At 38.6% G+C, this 19,965-nt stretch overlaps 1 protein-coding gene across 1 annotated transcript in view; it reads left to right on the top strand.

Moving 5' to 3' along the window:
• Positions 1 to 19,965, top strand: part of prox1a (prospero homeobox 1a) — a 105,176-nt gene that overhangs the window by 9,580 nt on the left and 75,631 nt on the right. The window contains exons 3-4 of the mRNA XM_070888712.1: positions 7,825 to 7,934; positions 19,353 to 19,547. Coding sequence (XP_070744813.1) covers positions 7,825 to 7,934; positions 19,353 to 19,547 — 305 coding nt within the window. The remainder of the gene's footprint in view (positions 1 to 7,824; positions 7,935 to 19,352; positions 19,548 to 19,965) is intronic.

Raw genomic sequence — 19,965 nt, 5'->3', positions numbered from 1 at the left:
TATGATTGGGGAAATGTGCAGTGAAATTTAATATATTTGCAAAATGGCAAAAGGATGAACCCACAGATTTGTTGTATTTATCTTTATAAATCCAATTGTTTTGTCTGACCTTTTTAAGTATTTTTAAAAATGTATTATGTAGTCCCTAAAAATATAACTAATTCATGTATGTAAATTTCAGTCACTGTTCATATGCTCACTTTCAACATTGCTTTATATCTTTTTCCAATTTTTCCTGTTTTCTCCTCATCTCACCTAAATATATGATTCATGCTGACTTACAGTTCTGTGGGAATTGACAGCCCTCCAATAAGTGACCATTCTTCTTGTGCAAGCTTAGGCAGTGAGCATTGGTAGGTTACTCAACAATGAAGGGAAGGACTCATTGCAGAGCCCAAACCTGTCATCACTTAACTGTCATACATGTACTTTCTAGCAAGAGTCATTGTGTGGTGATCAGGAGTGGAACACCTGCTTGATTGTTGTGTTCAGCCTTTTCTAGCCTGGGGCACTGAGGCCAACTGTGGCACTCCAACTGCCAAAACGACTAAGGATAAGCTAATTTAAGAGAGGCTCGGAATTAAATCTGGGGTGTCCCTCGGCCACACGGCTCAGAAGTGCATTCACTGGCTGAGTCATTGGGAGCTCTCGCATTTGGCATTGCTAGTTTTGATCTTTTCTCACTAAGATATGTAAGGTGATCTTGCTGATTCATATCAGAAAAGTTACATGTGGAATCCTAATTTGATCTAACCATTTAATGTTGGTTTTAATGTCATGTTGATTCATGCTTTATACTGGAGTGCAGAACCAACTTGTGTAGCTTTGTGCTGCAATATTCTATACAATATAACCAGACTTCCTCAAGAAATGACCAAGTATGCCGAAGATGAATGACTCCTCTATAGCACAAATAAGAATTGAACAATATTTCTCCACCCCAGATTTAATTATTAGAATAAAGTACTTTTATAAAAAACCTCTTGTGCAAAGATATTACCTTAACTTTGTAAATATTGTCCTATTCCATAATTTATCAGAATTAAAACTAGTGGGATTTATTAGTGTAAGGATGAACTGATTTACATCAATTTTTTTTTTTCTGCCGCTGTCCCTCCAAGATGCAAGATTTTTAAAGAGTTAAGTTTTAAATGATTACCAATACTATATTTGTGCTTTAGGATGATTGCACGCTCCCAGCAGGGAAGCAGTGCTCTCAGGGAATGCAGATTGAAGACAGAGCTAAAACTGTGTAGCCCTGATTCTTTAACGGCATTCCAGCAAGCTGAGCTCACCACGGGTGTGAGCGTTCGCTGAATCACCCCTTAAATTATTTGGTGCAAATGTAAGTTGGGCACAAAAATTAAAAATTGGCCCACAAAGTACTTGTTAACATTTTATTTTTTCTAAATGATTGTAAAAGGGAGGTACAGCAATAAGATTAAAAGATAATTGAAGTATACCAGATCTCTCAGAGGATACATTGTTGCAAGAGGATGCTGGAGTGGGGCAAGGTTGCAAACCTCCATTGAAAGGATTTGCAAAGAAGTTTGTAAGAAATCTGTTCAGAAATGGTGAAGTAAGTGTTTCTTTTAATTTTGTTCCTGAAAAACAGATAATTGCATTTTCCTTACTCACTGCAGGTACATAAATAAATTAGTCTGTGTGTATCTTATGGGGGAGAGTAACTTTGTTCTAGGATAGCAAATGGGTACACTGATCCATCTGTTTAAAGTGAGGGCCAAGAAATATAAACCTTAAGAAAAGATTAAACTAATTTGAATCTTTCCTATGTTACCAAATATATATGCACAGTACGTAGTGTTATCAATAGATGATGATTGAATAAACGTATTTAAATTCATGACTTTTATTTAGAACCATTCTCCAGATTTGAATAGTAGTGCAGTCTTTTCTGTCGGCTGTTATCCTCTCAGAAGCACAAATAAAGTAAATGCAGCTGTTCTAACATTCCAAATTATATGTAAAAAATGAATAATGACCAACTTTTCAAAGTGCAGTTACACTTGACACATGTAACATGTGAAATTTGCTAAATAAACAATGTGTTGAACAGGATAACTTGATTTGAGTTCCTGTGGAAGTAATCTTCGATAAAACTTCAACATTTATTCTTTAAGTTATTTTATTTTGATGTTTTTAAGCAAAAAAAAAATTCAGTTGATTTTTGGGGGAGTAAATAATGTCTTCCCTCAGGGGTTTGCATCCTCAGTCAACATAAACGTTTGCACCAATGGGCAGTAAAGATGGATGGATCAGTGTTTACAAACTTGGCATAAGTCTGTGAATGGTCAGTCTAGCTGTCACAAGTTGTCAATCATTTTTAAAATTCTGGGCATTGCAGGCACAGAAACGTGCAAGTTGTCTGCTACCTTGTTTCATTTCTTCTGCTGAGGATGATAGCATTTAGAGGCCCCATGAACTCAAGCCGTAGGCTTCTCAGAGATACACGGAAATATTTGACATTTCTGTCAAAGACATTTTAAACACACAATGCTGCTGTATAGATCAGTGCAATCACTTTCTCGTGGCTTTATTGTGCTAAAAACCTTGGGGGCGATTTTAACTCTGGGTGCATGGCGCATGGAATCTCGGCAGGTGTGACATCATGGCTGGTGGGTGGGAGCAGAAATCGTGTTGGAAGGCTGAGGATGTCAGGGACTCAAAGGAACAATCCCTAACATAAAATTACCATTGGGCAGGGGCTAGGATGCTGACGCTGGGAGGGAGAAGCAAGGCTAGGGCTGGGGAGGCCCGAGGACTCCTTTGTAGGGCCTGCGGCAGCACTCCTCCTCCTCCTCCTCCTGGCCCACAAAGATTCCACAGAGAAGTGATTTTTCTAAATTTATGATGGTCTCTTCTGGCCACTCCATGCCTCCTGCTGTGGGTTTGCTGTCAGGGTAGACCTCAAGCAGCCCTTCCTAATTCAGAAGTTATAATGCAGTTGTGCCAACCATGATTTTTTAATATAAAGTAGGACCTGGCCCTCCTGTGCCTGAATTAAGGTAAATAAAAGTAATGGAGGGATGGGGGATGGAAAGATAGCAAGAACTTGACATAACAACCACCCCAACCACACCCCCCTCCCCCCCCCCCCCCACACACTCACACTCACACACACACACACATCCTCTTAACTCCCTACCTGCACCATTCCCATTGGGGTTGGGGGGTTAAAATGTACTCTCCTATCTCCAATGTTGTTTCTCATCTAAGTGAGGATCGAAGAGGGCACTGAAAAGTATTTTCAAAAAATATTTGGCTAAACTTCTGCTCCCAGCTCTTGGTGCCACGTTGGCAATTCTTGTTTGGTCATTTCTGAACTCCATGATAAAGCTGGACATTTTTTGTCCACTGTCTAAAGACTGCTATAATTGGGATCTTCAAATGAAGATATTTAGAGGCACCTAGTCTGTTGACTTGTGTGATTCTTGTGAACAAATATGAGATTTGCAAATGTCTAGCAGGTTGAAATAGATTAACTGAAATTTTTATAATAACCTTTACCAAAATATAATCTTGAATTGCCAAATAATTTGTGCAAACTTTCAATGTATCCATCAAGAATGGAGTCACTGCCACTTAACTCCATGGAGAGTAAATGTATTTGATACTGTTTTATTACAAACCATCACAGGATGAAGTCTCATGACATCTGTCATTTCTAGACAAACCCATAAAGGGAGTTTTAAACATACAATTTGCCTAGTTTATATTGACCTGTACCAAGTTAGTCAATAAAAATCAGTATACTATCAAATCATGACATTTAGATATTAAATTGGTTAATAGCAGATTAGTGACTATGGGAGTTCACAATATCAAAATGATACACATTATTTGCAAGCAGATGCTATTTATAAATAGAGAATTTTTTTGCAATATTTGATATGAGTTAATTTATATTTTAACATCACCTCAGAGTGATTAGGGATGTGCACTAAATACTGCTTTGCCTGTGTTGCCCTCATCTCAAGAACAAATTAAAGTAAAAAAATTGTGTGCCACTGGATAGTACTATAATATTTGAACATTTGTGTACAATAAAAGCAAAATTAAGCCTGAACTTTAAATACTTCTTTCTTCATAATCAAATTTTCAAAATGGTTTGCCTCAATTTTGATAAATTTTTCATTATTGCATATTTGAATAGTAACTTTAATGAACAATTGTTATGATGATAACCACTATAGCAACCTTGGCGCCATATTTAACCCTGAAATGAGCTTCCAACCACATCTGCAGCATAACTAAGACCGCTTCCACCTCCCATAACATCGTCTGTCTCCACCCCTGCTTCAGCTCATCTGCAGCTGAAACCCTCATCCATGCCTTTGTTTCCTCTAGATTTGACTATTCCAACGCAAGCCTGGCCGGCCTCCCACATTCTACCCTACCAAAGACTGACTCCTTGTGTCCTAACTCGTACCAAGTCCCATTCACCCATCACCCTGTGCTCGCTGACCTACATTGGCTCCCGGTTAAGCAATGCCTCAATTTCAAAATTCTCATCCTTATTTTAAAATCCCTCCTTAACCTTGCCCCTCCCTATCTCTGTAATTTCTTCCAGCCCCACAACTCCCCGAGATTTCTGCACTCCTCTAATTCTGCCCTCTTGAGAATCCCTAATTATAATCGCTCAACCATTGGTGGCCATGCCTTCAGCTGCCTCGGCCCTAAGCTCTGGAATTCCTTCTCTAAACCTCTCTACCTCTCTACCTCTCTACCTCTCTACCTCTCTACCTCTCTTTCCTCCTTTAAGACATTCCTTAAAACCTGCCTCTTTGACCAAGCTTCTGGTCATCTGCCCTTATGTGGCTTGGTATAAAATTTTTGTCTTGAAATACTCCTTTTGAAGCGCCTTGGGACGTTTGATTATGTTAAAGACGCTATATAAATACAAGTTGTTGTTATAATGCTCAATTAAAGCACCTGGACCATGATATTGGATAAAGATATCCTGTACTAGTACACAAAGGGGGGACTTGACCAAAATACTTATTGAAAGATGCTCCAAGAGTTGCATGCGATTAGTAATTTCTCATTTATATTTTAAATTTGGCGTCTAATGGTCATAAGCACATTCCATTTGAATATATTGTTTTTAGAATATTGTTCTGAAAAACGAGACATCTGTAATTATTTAGTAAATGAGTATTGTTTTCAATTTTGTGATGCATCTCGTGAGAGTTAGTTTATTTTTTGAATAAAAGTACAATAGTTTTATTAATCTGGTTATGACCTTTTAAAATTATCATTATTATTTGTATCTTCAAGGGGTTTTCAAAATGATAAATACAATATAATCTTGTGTTTGCCAAGGTGCCTCTGGCATAACAGATGCAAGCTTGTAAGATTGCTTTGTGTAACTCACTTGATCTTATGGGATTTTACCATTTTGGCAAATCTGAAATAATAATTTGAGTATTAATCATTAAGTTATTTTCCACCAGTAGAAATGTATGAGCTTTTGTTTAACCAGCTACTGTTTGTTTTTTTGGATGCACTATATTTGAATTTAAAAAATAATTTAGGCAACCTGATAACATCTCTAGAACATTGGATTCACAACCAGAAGGTCAGACATTGTACCCTGACATTGCTTGGGGTGGTGGGGTAGGGCAAGTTTATCAATTTTAAAAGGATCAGCAAGAGAAGGACCCTATTCAGACTTGTGTGCAACCTGGTGAGTTGACCAAGAATATAATCGATGTAGGTGGAGATCCTTTGACTAGAATTGTCTCACCCTTCCAAGCCAAGGGGAATAGGCAGTAAAAGAAAGAGTGCCAAATTATAATTGTGAATTCTTGCGCTTTAATTAAGTGATGTGTATATAAACCATTATTATTTTATCCATCTAACTGTCCGTTGGAAAATTGATTGTAAACTGCACTCGATAATTTCTTCATTTAATATATTTTTTAAACATTTGTACTGTTTCTGGCCTGTACAATACAATTATAACTAATACATACATGCTGAAATCAAGCTCCCACTGGAGCTCTTCAAGGCTTATAGTAAAATAAAAAATGTACATCAATTGTTTAGGATTTCTATATTTTCATCCTAATATTGTCAATTCAGTTCTACCCTAATCTCCTTTTTCCAGGGGTTTTGCTTCAGTCATCTGGGCCAGGCACAGCAGAAATCACTAGTTGGTTTTAAAATTTATGATTTTGAACTGAATTTGACAAATAGATTGTAGTATAGTGCATTCCTGAATAGATATTTAAATTAGAATATAGTTCAAAAACCCTTCAAAATGTAATCCCACCAGGTCAGCAGTTTTCCACATGGAAATGTCTACCTTGCAATATTAAGTTCACACATCTTTAAACATTTTGAAGGACCTGTTTGTTTCTAGTCTTTCCGTTATTCCCTACAATGCAAGCAGGCATTGATTCTTTTAATACTCTGCACTTCATGTGCCACTGCAGAACAGCTTGCTGCACTTCCTTTCATTTGCCATCGTTATTTCACTTATGCATTATGACAGATGGCAGTGGAGAGTGTAATGCTCTTTTAGTCTTCCCTATCAGTCTAATGGAGGTCACAGAAGGTTTTTCAACTCTTCCCTCTTGGTACAAGAAGCATGTCAATCATGAGTTATCATCTCTACCATCATTAAGCTTCTGAAACACAAAGGACCAGCTTGATCGAGTTGCTAAAGAGTTTGTTCACTCAGATAAGATCTCCTTTTACAATGGTTTCACCTCTGAAATAAATTTGTAGATCCTTTCATAATGACTTGTGTAGCTGTGGAAGTTAACAGCATTTTTGCTCTTAAACATACTCTTCAAAAGAACACCCTTTGGAATAACTTCTGGAAAGGACCCCTTAATTGACCTTCCAGGGCCCGCATTGATTTTCTCCACATGCATCTTCATTTCTGATAAATTATAAAGCCATTAATTTGTGGAGGAAATAGTGGGCGATCTGCAGCACAGATGTGCCAAAACCATACTCACGCACAAAACACAAAAGAGTGCCAAGGAAGCTGAATGAAAATCAGAATTGCTAGATTGTTACGGTTAGCCTCACATTAAACTTTCTCCTGGGAACTATTTTAGGAAGCTTCTGTCTACAGAGCTGAAGGGTAATAATATTTGCAGATAAATAGGATTCTTTATCAGTGTAAGAAAGAATTTATTGATCAGCTGGCCCCTGGGGACTTTTTGACTGTCAGAAAACTAACCTTTGATACATCTTGGTTCAGTACCCTTGCATAGGTCAGATATCTCCAGATCTACCCAGTAACCTCTCTGTGTAAGGTTTCTAGGCATACAATGTTCTCTGCTATGAGTCAAGATGTTTAATTTTTAACTTTATAATAATACCCTTTTTGTTTTGTGAATTTCTTTCGCGTCTATATCTAACTTGTTAAATTTTAATGCAGGTTGTGAATTATTCTGTTATAACATAATAGTTGTTTTCATGTTGGAGCTGATGAATAGCTTTATTAGTGGAGTAATGACCATATAGAGCTTGTGATTGTAAGTGTTCTTATATCCATCATTACAAATCACTAGGCAGTGCAATATTTCTGTTCTTTTCTGCTTAATGCTAAAGAAGTGCACTTTTTAAAAGCATTTTGTTGTTTTAAAAACACACACCTTTTGTTGGATAAACCTAACATTGAATGAGTGCATGTTGTGCGACCATTGAATATCGGCAGCTGATGTTCTTTTCGGTTTGTTCACTCATTTGCCTGGTCACTAAGGGGTTGCTCTGCAGGCCTGTCCTCTCCAAACAGCCTTGTTTTCCATAATTGCTTTGTATATTTTCCTTGACAAACAGCATCTCACATACAGGAGGGACTGTCGCCTAATCACCTGAAAAAGGCCAAGCTGATGTTCTTCTACACCCGGTACCCCAGTTCCAACATGCTGAAGATGTTCTTCTCTGATGTGAAGGTAAGCAAAAAAAGGAAGATTTTGCCCTCTTTCTTGCCACAACCACTGCAACAACAAAAAACAATGGTGGCTATTGTCTTCTATTTGCTACTTAATTTGTTTTTGATGTAGCATAGACTGAGCATAAGGAGGATGAATAAACTGACAGATTCAGGCCACATTATTCAAATGAGGACATGAAGGCTGTCCAGTCGCAGCTGCACCCTCCCTCTGCTTCGAGTACATTTAACCCTAATTTGTATTGTTACTTTCTTCATTTGAACTGTTTGTCCCTTTCCCCCCAAAGGCTTTTAAGATAGTTGCAAAAACTTAAATTCTAATATTTGATCTATTTGAAATAATCTAAACAAGAACATTCCAAAACAATTTTAGTGTTTTTATAAATTTAAGAGACTTTTCTCATTTAGGCATAATTGAGAGTTGGGATTTGCTTTTGTTACTTGTCGATGACTGACTAAACATTCAAGCAAACCATACGGACCTGCAGAGTATTTTTTTTACCCAAAAAATTACTGTTGCTTTCCTAATAAACTGCATGTTCATATTGGTCCATGTGATGAGTTTATTTTTCCATCTAATGTGAAACAACTTATATTATTTTAAAAATGCTGCATAGTTAACAGAGAAGCTATATTGAATTATTGCACGAATTCCTGGGCACTTGCTGTCTTTCTTCTCAGCCTTCTGCTGCTGCCAGTATTTTCCAATCTCCATGTATTTGTAAGATGTAAATTAATGTATATGGTTATGCCCCTCTTTATTATTATCCATGCAGCTTTTTAAAATGAGAAAAAACAATTAAGCTCCACCTTAGTTAGGAAAACAAACCTATCACATCGGAGTGATATTCACATTTTAGCAGTACTGCTGTTTATTAGGAGTGCAGCAGTACTATGGTCACTTTGTTGGTTGAAATACTTACTCTTTTTGGACTGTGGAATTGTAAGTCAATCTGTTAACTCAGAGCTGCCACAGCATTTCTGCACCAAAGTACAAAGTACCAACATTATAATGATTAATGCTTTATTCTTAAGAATAATGAGAATTAGCAAATACTTAGCACTTCTTAATCTTATTACTGAAGAGCCTCATTGAGAGTAAGAAATTCCTTTTTTGTTTGCAGATGTTTCATATTTTGAAAGCTGACAAAATGTTATCAAAATATTTATATCACTTCAATAAAAGCTCAAAGTTGCAGAGAAAATAATTTAGTCTCCGTGGTCAATATTAATGCAATTGAATGTTTTATGACAGCACAATTATCAAGCAGTTACAATATCATGAACTTTTATAAACCTCATTGTCCAAAAGAAAATATAGAAATTGTGATAATGGTCAAGTTTAATATATTCCTTTAATATATTTTTTTCTTCCCATAACAATTAACCCCTAATTGATCTAAGGATATGAACATATGAACATAAGAAATAGAAACAGGAGTAGGCCATACGGCCCCTCGAGCCTGCTCCGCCATTCAATAAGATCATGGCTGATCTGATCATGGACTCAGCTCTACTTCCCCACCCGCTCCCCATAACCCCTTATCCCCTTATCGTTTAAGAAACTGTTTATTTCTGTCTTAAATTTATTCAATGTCCCAGCTTCCACAACTCTGTGGCAGCGAATTCCACAGATTTACAACCCTCTGAGGGAAGACATTTCTCCTCATCACTGTTTTAAATGGGCGGCCCCTTATTCTAAGATCATGCCCTCTAGTTCTAGTCTCTCCCATCAGTGGAGACATCCCCTCTGCATCCACCTTGTCAAGCCCCCTCATAATCTTATACGTTTCGATAAGATCATCTCCCATTCTTCTGAATTCCAATGAGTAGAGGCCCAACCTACTCAACCTTTCCTCATAAGTCAACCCCCTCATCCCCGGAATCAACCGAGTGAACCTTCTCTGAATTGCCTCCAAAGCAAGTATATCCTTTCGTAAATATGGAAACCAAAACTGCACGCAGTATTCCAGGTGTGGCCTAACCAATATCTTATATAGCTGTAGTAAGACTTCCCTGCTTTTATACTCCATCCCCTTTGCAATAAAGGCCAAGATACCATTGGCCTTCCTGATCACTTGCAGTACCTGCATACTATCCTTTTGTGTTTCATGCGCAAGTACCCCCAGGTCTCGCTGTACTGCGGCACTTTGCAATCTTTTTCCATTTAAATAATAACTTGCTCTTTGACTTTTTTCTGCCAAAGTGCATGACCTCACACTTTCCAACATTATACTCCATCTGCCAAATTTTTGCCCACTCACTTAGCCTGTCTATGTCCTTTTGCAGATTTTGTATCGTCAGCAAACTTGGCTGCGTTACACTCAGGCCTTTCTTCCAGGTCATTAATATAGTTTGTAAATAGTTGGAGTCCCAGCACTGATCCCTGCGGCACCCCACTAGTTACTGGTTGCCAACCAGAGAATGAACCATTTATCCCAACTCTCTGTTCTCTGTTAGTTAGCCAATCCTCTATCCATCCTAATATATTATCCCCAACTCTGAACTTTTATCTTGTGCAGTAACCTTTTATATGGCACCTTATCAAATGCCTTCTGGAAGTCCAAACACACCACATCCATTGGTTCCCCTTTATCCACCCTGTTCGTTATAACCTCAAAGAACTCCAGAAAATTTGTCAAACATGACTTCCTCTTCATAAATCCATGCTGATTTTGCTTTTCCAAATGTCCTGCTGCTGCTTCTTTAATAATGGACCCCAACATTTTCCCAACCACAGATGTTAGTCCAACTGGTCTATAGTTTCCTTCTTTTTGTCTGCCTCCTTTTTTAAATAGGGGTGTTAAATTTGCAGTTTTCCAATCTGCTGGGACCTCCCCAGAATCTAGGGAATTTTGGTAAATTACAACCAATGCATCCACAATCCCTGCCGTTACTTATCTTAAGACCCTAGGATGCAAGCCATCAGATCCAGGGGATTTATCTGCTTTTATCCCATTATCTTACTGAGTACCACCTCCTTAGTGATTGTGTTAAGTTCCTCCTCCCCCGCCACCCCCCCCACCCCCCCATAGCCCCTTGACTATCCACTGTCGGAATATTGTTAGTGTCCTCTACCGTAAGGACTGATACAAGATATTTGTTCAGAGTTTCTGCCATCTCCATGTTCCTAATTACTAGTTCCCCAATCTCAGCCTCTAAGGGACCAACATTTACCTTAGCCACTCCTTTTTTTTTTCCTTTTTATATATCTATAGAAACTCTTGCTATCTGTTTTTATATTTTGTGCTAGTTTACTTTTATAGTCTATCTTCCCTTTCTTAATCATTTTTTTAGTCGCTCTTTGCTGGCTTTTAAAAGCTTCCCAGTCTTCTGTCCTCCCACTAGTTTTGGCCACTTTGTATGCCCTTGTTTTTAAATTGGATACTGTCCTTTATTTCTTTAGTTAGCCACGGATGGCTATCTTTTCTCTTACACCCTTTCCTCTTCACTGGAATATATTTTTCTTGAGAGTTGTGAAATATCTCCTTAAATGTAGACCACTGTTCATCAACCGTCCTACACTTTAATCTATTTTCCCAGTCCACTTTACCCAACCCTGCCCCCATACCTTCATAGGCTCCTTTATTTAAGCTTAGTACGCTGGTTAGAGATCCAACTTTCTCACCCTCCATCTGAATTTGAAATTCAGTCATGCTATGATCACTCATTCCGAGGGGATCCTTTACTCGGAGATTGTTTATTAATCCTGTCTCATTACACAGGACCAGATCTAAGATCGCCTGCCTTCCTGGTTGGTTCAGTTACGTACTGCTCAAGGAACCCGTCCCTTACGCACTCTATGAATTCCTCCTTAAGGCTACCCTGACCAATTTGATTTGTCCAATCAATATGGAGGTTAAAATCACCCATGATTATTGCTGTTCCCTTTTTACAAGCCCCCACCATTTCCTGGTTTATGCTCCGACCAACAGAATTGCTGCTGTTAGGGGGCCTATAGACAACACCCACCAGTGACTTTTTCCCCTTATTGTTCCTTATCTCCACCCAAACTGTTTCAACACCCTCATCATTTGAGCCAATATCATTTCTTACTAGGATGTCCATATTTAAACCATATATTGGCAAGGAGTCCCTGAGCAATGAGATCAAATGGATAGTATAGGTTAAACACCACTCATCCAACAGATAAACATCTCAAATGTACTCCAGAAGCCAGATTACCTGTGGGATAAAGAAAGAACTTGCATTTATATAGTACCTTTCACATCCTCAGGACGCCCCATTGCGCTTTGCAGCCAATCAGTTACTTTTGAAGTGGCATCTCTGACAATCCAGCACTCCCTCATGCTGCACTGAAGTGTCAGTCTAGATTATGTGCTCAAGGCTTGGAAAAGGGCTTGAACACACAACCTGCTGACTCTGAGGTGATAGCGCTACTACTGAACCAACCTGACTCTCTCCATGCATATCCGGTCTTTTCCCTGTAATCTTTCACATGTACTGCCTTGTTCCTTTTGTACTTTTTTTTTCTAAAGAAAGGAGCGTACCTTTCCTCAAAACATTTTTAACCAAACTAGAACTGTATTTTCCAGCAGATTGCAGTTTTACATGATTTGATCTGCTGATAATAGTGCCTGCCAGTTTGCGACCATTTTCCTGAAGGTGCCCAAACAAATGGAATGGATTCTTAGCCCACATAGATGGAACTGATTAATTGAGATAATGGAATTACTGCTCTGCATCTTTTGCTTTTTGGGGAAAAAAGGAATTTCTGCTCCTTTACACAGCTGGAATTGTGCTCTCAACAAGGGAGGACTCTATTTGCCATTGACAATTACTTAGAGAAATTCCTCTGGTTCACACTCTGCCACTACACAGGATGCCTTTTCCTTCCTCTTCCATGAGCTTTATTTCCTCCTTGTTAATGTCTGAACATTGGCAGTAAAACATTTACATATTTAAAATAATAGGCTTGCCACCAGCAGTGATAAATATTGCGCTTAGGTCGCAAGATCAAGCCCCAAAATTCCACATACTGACTTGTGTAGTCCCTTTTGTAATAGCAAATGGAAGCCAAATTTAACCATTAGTTCAGCTTCAGTTTGTCCCTATAAATGGGGTAGTTTATTGCTTTCAACTTAACATTGAAGATGCAAAACAAAGTCCTGCCTGTAGATTAATGCCATCATAAGCTTCAATACAGCTGAACATGAAGGAAATGGTGGCCAGAAAAAAAAAATTGCCTTCACCAACTTAAGTAGGAGTATTTCTTCCACTCCTCGCTATATGACTTGTGAAGTAGTTTCACCATTAACTGTAATGTTCCTCTTCAGAAAGTGAGGAAGTTGCTGCCCAAAAAGAAATAAGGGGCCAAAATTGCCCACTGCCCCATTTGGGGCGTATAATTTGGACTAACTGAAGATTTAGCACCCGTAGAGATGAATGGAGAATGAAGCGATATTTGATACTTTGTTTTTTATAAAAGCTCATGGCGCTCTCGGTGCTGTTGGAGGTGGGAGCGGGGCTGAACTGAGTTGGGAGTGGGGCGGAAGGCAAGCAGTGTCATTTAGTGCCATGCTGAGCACCGGCTGCCATTGTCGAGCCGATGTGTGAGTCGGCCCGACAATTAAAACAAAATGGCGGCCGCAACGGTGCGGCCGCAGTGCCCAGCCAATGGCAGCTTCGCGCCCCGCAAAGCTGTCGGCACCGACCAGCACCGGTGACATTCCCGTGGGGCCATTCCCCCCCGCGGGGTGCAAAAGGGATCGGTGCCGGGTGGTAAGGGGTCTGCGGGTGGGGCGGGAAAGACTGAGCACGACGGTAACCCATTTACGCTGCCTCCGGGCGGAAAGGCCTTACCGCCCCATTATGGTAACAGGCCTTTAAAAAAGGGGCAATTTCGGCCCCTGTATGTGGCAGCACATTTATTTTTCATTTGTTTCTGGCAAAGCTCTATTCTCAGATTGGTGGCAACAATGTTCTTTGCGTCCTTTGCTGGCATAAAAACATAGAAACATAGAAAATGCAGGAGTAGGCTATTTGGCCCTTCGAGCCTGCACCACCATTCAATAAGACCATGGTTACAATGGAATGGTTTTAACAAGTCAGTGAAAATCAACAGTTGCTTTTAGAAGCGGCTCTGTACTATAAAAATCTTATTTGAGCACTTTTATATGGGTGGGGGGTGGGAGTCGATGAGAGCAGTGGTCAGGTGAAGACCTGTGAACTCCAATCACTGTCCTCCCCTCTTTACTGCACCTGTGCACTGCTGCTCCCTCTTCAAGGGCAAATAAGAACATCTGTTTGTTTTCTGTACTTTCGACAGGCACTCTCGAGACCTATGGAAGTGCAACGCACAAAGTTCACTTAATTTATATTCTAGTGCACCTTTGGTGGTGACAGGCACACGGGACTGCCAGCAATGGCACATTATTAATATAAAAGTGCCTTTTGATTGCATGGTTTAAGATCTATTAAATGTGCCCGAGGTCGTTTTTCATTGAAAACAACATTTTTTCCAGTTATAAAATACAACTAAGGCCTATTTATGGAAGCTTTTGATGGTATTTTGTCCTTTTATTAGCTGATGAAAAATATGCCCTAAGATTCATGGGAAAACTTAATATTTATGATCAATATATAATCTGCCATGCTCCTGTCATTGAACATTTAGTGACACAGAATATTAACTGTAATTGTAAAAGTAAGATTTTAACAAAAATTAAAAAGGGAAGGACTAAGACATTTAATATTAGGCACAGAATAGTGAAGCAATTTTTTGTTATTTTCAGTAGTTACATTAAAATACATTTTGTAGTAATTAAAATTTGCCTGTTGACCTAAGCAATTTTGAGCAAAGATAGAAGTGATTAGAGAAAAGAAACATTTGAATCTTGGGAAGGAGTTCTGAGACAAATATATGATGTAGTGAAATAAGGATGGACCTTGCACAATAGGCATAATTGCAAAGTGTATTTACTCAGCAGTTTCTGAAGTGCATTTTTGCTTTATTTCTCTCTGGATCATTTATACACTTCTCCCTGCTCCACCTCTAAACTTGATTCAAAGGGCTTTTTATCTTTGGAGGTAATAGCATGCTACATAATGGGTGGGGTGAAAGTTTACATCCATACCCTGCGACTGGTATTCATTCTCCAGTTAGTATGCTTGCTATGATGATCATACTGCACAATATATTGCATAAAATTGGAATAAACACATCATTGAATTTTTTTTTAATAAGTAAACTTGAATCCCAATGGTTTTGCAGTTCAAAGGCATTGTGTTTTTTTATTAATGACATTTTGCCATTACACAGATATTTTGATGTAATGCCAGAATTGCTTGGAATAGTGTTCATGCTTGCTGCTGGAGGAATTGTAAAGTAGCCCATAAACCTTCTGGCTCCATAGAAAGTTTAAGGTGGTGAGTTTAATATATGATTTGCAGCAACCAATAGTTCTTGCAATGCCTGAAGTCTTTATCACCGCAAATAAAAAGAAAATTCTGAGCTTCAACAGCTCTCTGTATAATATTAAATATCTTCATTCTACAAGTGAAGATGTCATTATGGCATCTGTAATTCGCTAATGACTAATGATGCATATAATTACTATACATTGATCATTCTTACAAAACGACATTTTAAAGTTGTGTACATTAGAACTACAAATTAAGTCACTTCAACAACTAAGGAGAATATGCACAGAATTTAATCTGTTAGGGGGGAAAAAAAGTCTGTTTTATAGTTTTCTTAATATACAACCAAAGAGGAGATAATGTAGTGCTTGAAGAGGAGGAGACATTTTTTTTTTGAATCTCATGACCACTGGAAACAGGGTTTTCATCTGTTAAAAAAAAAAATTAAAAATCTAATTTTCTCTTCTGTCCACCTCCTCCCCTCCCCCAACCCCCCCTCCCCATCGACTTGAGTCGATTACTGCCGAGCTAGATTAAGGTGTCAAATTGATTTGTTTTATGCTTCTTTTGACTGTGCTCATTGAATATTTAGGAAGTTTCTTCAGCAAACACTGGGATTGGACATGTCCCACGGGAAGCATTAATCCGTCACAGGGACAATTAGGCTGCAGTAAGAAGAGGCAGTCTCTTGTGCCATTCACTTGTTTGTGATGCACCAGTGAGGACCTTAAAGATCAAGATTACTATGTTTGTTTAAAAAAACTGTAATTCAGGAACTGTTAATGTTTGATAAGCAAAAAGTGACACAAGTCTTAAATGCTGAGCCCTCATGTTTGAGTGGCTCTGTTGTTTTGGCCAGTGCATCTCTGGTATTTCAATTCTGTAACAATAGGTTTTAAATCTCCCTTTATACCCTTCTGCCAAACACTGTCATGTGGACTTACTTTTTTTTTTGTAGTCCCATTAGGTCATCTACAGGCCATTCTAGAAAAAAATACCCTTTCTTTTTTCTCTATTCTTGTATGTAGGAGACAATGTCTTGTAACAATACTGAAGCTTAATCTCCATGTCAAAGCAATTTTCATTCCCGGGTGCGCAGGCTGCTATCGTTTTGTTATGTTTTGTTTCTTATACTAAAAGAATTAAAAAGGAACAGTAGTCGTCATGGGGCCTGTAGTTCTTATCTCAGTGTCTGGAAATTTGGACAGTGTATTTTGCTGCAGAGATAACATGGAAAGAACTCTGAGTTCAGCAAATAGTAATGGGTTTAAGTTCTATTGAAATCAGCAGCAAATCTGATAACGGGGTCCTTCAGTTGTCTTTTTAATCAGGTCCCCGCAAGGCTGAATGGAGACAGAGCAGACACATGGAGTGAAAATATAATTCTTGGATAGGTTAAGTACATGTTTGAACTCTTGCAGTCAGAGTGATTTGATGATGACTTAATCATTTTCTGGTCAATTATCTGTGAGGACCCTTGCAACTGGAAGGCAATTATGATGCAAGCTGGCCTTTGGGAGCTGCAACAACCTCCACTTCTGTTTCCTTGTTACTTAGCCTTCACTGCCATGAATTTTCATTCACTTCATTATCTTAAATTCACTGGAATAGAAACAACTTTCTGCATTGTAATTACACACCCATTAGCTGTCAGCTTGATAGAAGCAGGCAGCCCTCTTCATGGCCAGAGCAAATGCTTGATAAGTGCTCACTGTGATTTTTGATTAATGCACACCCCTTGCTCTAAAGGGGAAAAATGATAGATGCCTATGATGAGAAAAGGCAGTGGATCAGGCTGTCTGATGTACAGGCGGTTTGAATTTATTGGTTTTAACTTGACTAATAGAGATTTAGCTGACCTTGTGCACACACAAGACACTGTTGGAAAGGAGGGCAACATTTGTTGTAGTCACGTAGGTCCCCATAAAAGTTCAGGGTCACCAAGCTACTAAGTCTGAAGCCAACTACCACAAGTAATCTAACTTCTAAATAGCTTGACAATAGATATGTCTGGAAGACTGCCTATGACCTTAACTCCTTTTATGAAGAAGGAGGGGATAGAAAAGCAACCTAAAATCATCCCCTTTGGTCACTTCAGTTCCCAGCTGTGGCTAGTGCAGACTTTTTAAATTCTGAAGCTGTGAACTTTGACTTTTCCACCAGCTTTTGAAATATTGCAGGGGGTGGTATGGTGCAGAGAAAGGGAAGAGAGGCGGAGATACTTAGTTAACCTGTGTTATAACATTTGCCAGCTTCTTTTTCAACATAATGATTTACACTTTAAAAATACCGTTTTAAACATGTAGGGGCCAAATTGCCCCTTTTTTGCACCCAATTAGCGCTGCCAGGAGGCGCTAATGGGGCACAATTGCCTTTTCACCCAGGAGCGGGTGACGGTTGCGCCTGGGGCGAAATTGCCCCCGAGGTTTTGGGGCCGATTTGAAATTAGCATCGCGCCCTGCGATTTGCACCCCGGCCAGCCCCCCCCCCCCCCCACTATAGAGAAATTATTTTTATGCCCCCTGTTTAAGGATGCCGATTAATAAAAAATCAATTCTTTAGATCACTTCTCTGGCCTAACCCTCAATGGGGCCCACTTGTGTTCTTCTGAAAGCCAGTACACTTCATCTCACTGAGCATACGAGCTTGCAACCTTACATTGGGTCCCACTGAGGTTGGTGAAGTGAAGACTTCCAGCATATGGAGTTCCAGTCCCTCTGTCATTTGAGGCAGCTGAAAGTTCCATCCCAGACAAGGCCCTCCATTGAAGGCCGGGTCCCAACCATTTTTTGAGGGCTTCTGCTGCACTCCTGTTTAATTTAGGGGGCCCATATCTTTTCAGACTTACAAACATATAAATTAGTGTTTGACCCATATAATTTTATCCAAAAGATTCCCTCAAACGGTACACACTACTTAGTTTATTGCTTGTAAACATAGAACTGCAAAATTAGAGAATCACAAGAGATATTGAGAATATTATGGTTGAAGGCTGTATTAAAATAATGTGTTCAAAGTGTGTACTCACTAATAACATTTCATCAACTCGAATTAAGACTAGCCAAATGGCTGCCTTCATCTGTAATTATTTTGTGATTACAACAATAGAGGATATTACTGAATCATGATGTCTATATATTGCTTTTTTTATACAATAGTTCTCCTTTCTCCCCCTGAATGGTAGCCTGTTACGTGCCCCAACCAAAGGGTGAACAGGCAATGTACTTCCAGGCCTTTACCTATGTAGGCCAGGTGGAGAAGGTGTATGAAAGCAGCCCTGGGTGAGATAATGTCCTATGTCCCCTCCTTCTGGGAATGCACCTGGTCTCTTCTCCATACTTCCTCATGTTGGTGTTCTTTCTCCTGAACAGATGTTTGGAAGGGGAATGGGAAACTAAGAATACACAAATATAGAATTTTATAGTCCAACCTAAACTATTTTGTAGATCACAAAAAAATTTAATAAAGCAGGATTAGAAATACTTATAGCATGACAACCTAGAAAATGCTGAAAATTTGTCTTAGCTACCTGAACTAATTTTATACGATTAAGCAATAGTCAATTTTGTACTGTTGATTTTGTGTGGCATAATGGATGTATCTTATATATATGCAAATTTAGATGAAATATGCTTTTTGTTAAATATACTTCAATGATGGATTCAGTTCATAGACTAAATATGATTTTGATTGAACTTAGACATTAAATCAATTGAATGAGCTCTCAAAAGTATTTTTTTTGTTTTGGTTGCATGTTTGAAATGATCTATTTATTGAATTAACAATGTGTACAGGTAGACACTGTGAGGCAAAATGACTTCATTAGGAATTCTGAGTAGAATACTGCATTTGTTGTACAAAATGTCTGTAATGGATATAATGCGTACCATTTTATGTACTATCATCTAAAATAGTTATATTAAATGTATTTCTAAATATAATATAATTTGATTTTATTTAAAATTTTAGTGACTAAAGTATATTGTGGCAGATTGAATTTGAAACTGCTCATCCTGTTGTGTTTTCCTATTGACAGTTTAATAGGTGCATCACCTCACAGCTTATCAAGTGGTTCAGCAATTTCCGAGAATTTTACTACATCCAGATGGAGAAATTCGCTCGTCAGTCTATTAATGATGGAGTAACCAGCACCGAGGAGCTAACTGTCTCCCGCGACTCTGAGCTCTTCAGAGCCTTGAACATGCACTACAACAAGGCAAATGATTTTGAGGTACAGACTAATTTGTTTCCTTTTTAAGTGGCTGTTCAGTGGCAAATGTGAAGGTTGATGTTCATGGTATTAGTGAAGATACCTCAGCTCAGTATACTATATACCTGTACAACCAATTTGACTTACTTTGTAGAGAACAGTAAAACCATGGGCCACGACTTTGTTTTAATGCTTCTCGATTGACAACTGCTGAAAGTCTGAGTCGATGAAAGCTTAGTTATAATATTATTGGGAATAATATTGGAAACATAATCAGCACATCCTAACATTTTTTGCCAGCTAAAATTATGCTGAGTTCACCAAGCAAAAGAAATTAAAATCATAGCTTGAGGTCCTAGTGTTGAAAGTTTATAGATCTCTCTCTTTGTTGTCGGCTAATCTTATGCTTTGACCTTGGGTGTTCTCAGCAGTTAGTCTT

Source organism: Pristiophorus japonicus, chromosome 9 (genome assembly GCF_044704955.1).
Source record: "Pristiophorus japonicus isolate sPriJap1 chromosome 9, sPriJap1.hap1, whole genome shotgun sequence".
In the NCBI taxonomy this organism is placed as follows: Eukaryota; Metazoa; Chordata; class Chondrichthyes; family Pristiophoridae; genus Pristiophorus; species Pristiophorus japonicus.
Note: the sequence above shows the minus strand (reverse complement) of the source record. Positions and strands in the feature narration are given on the sequence as shown.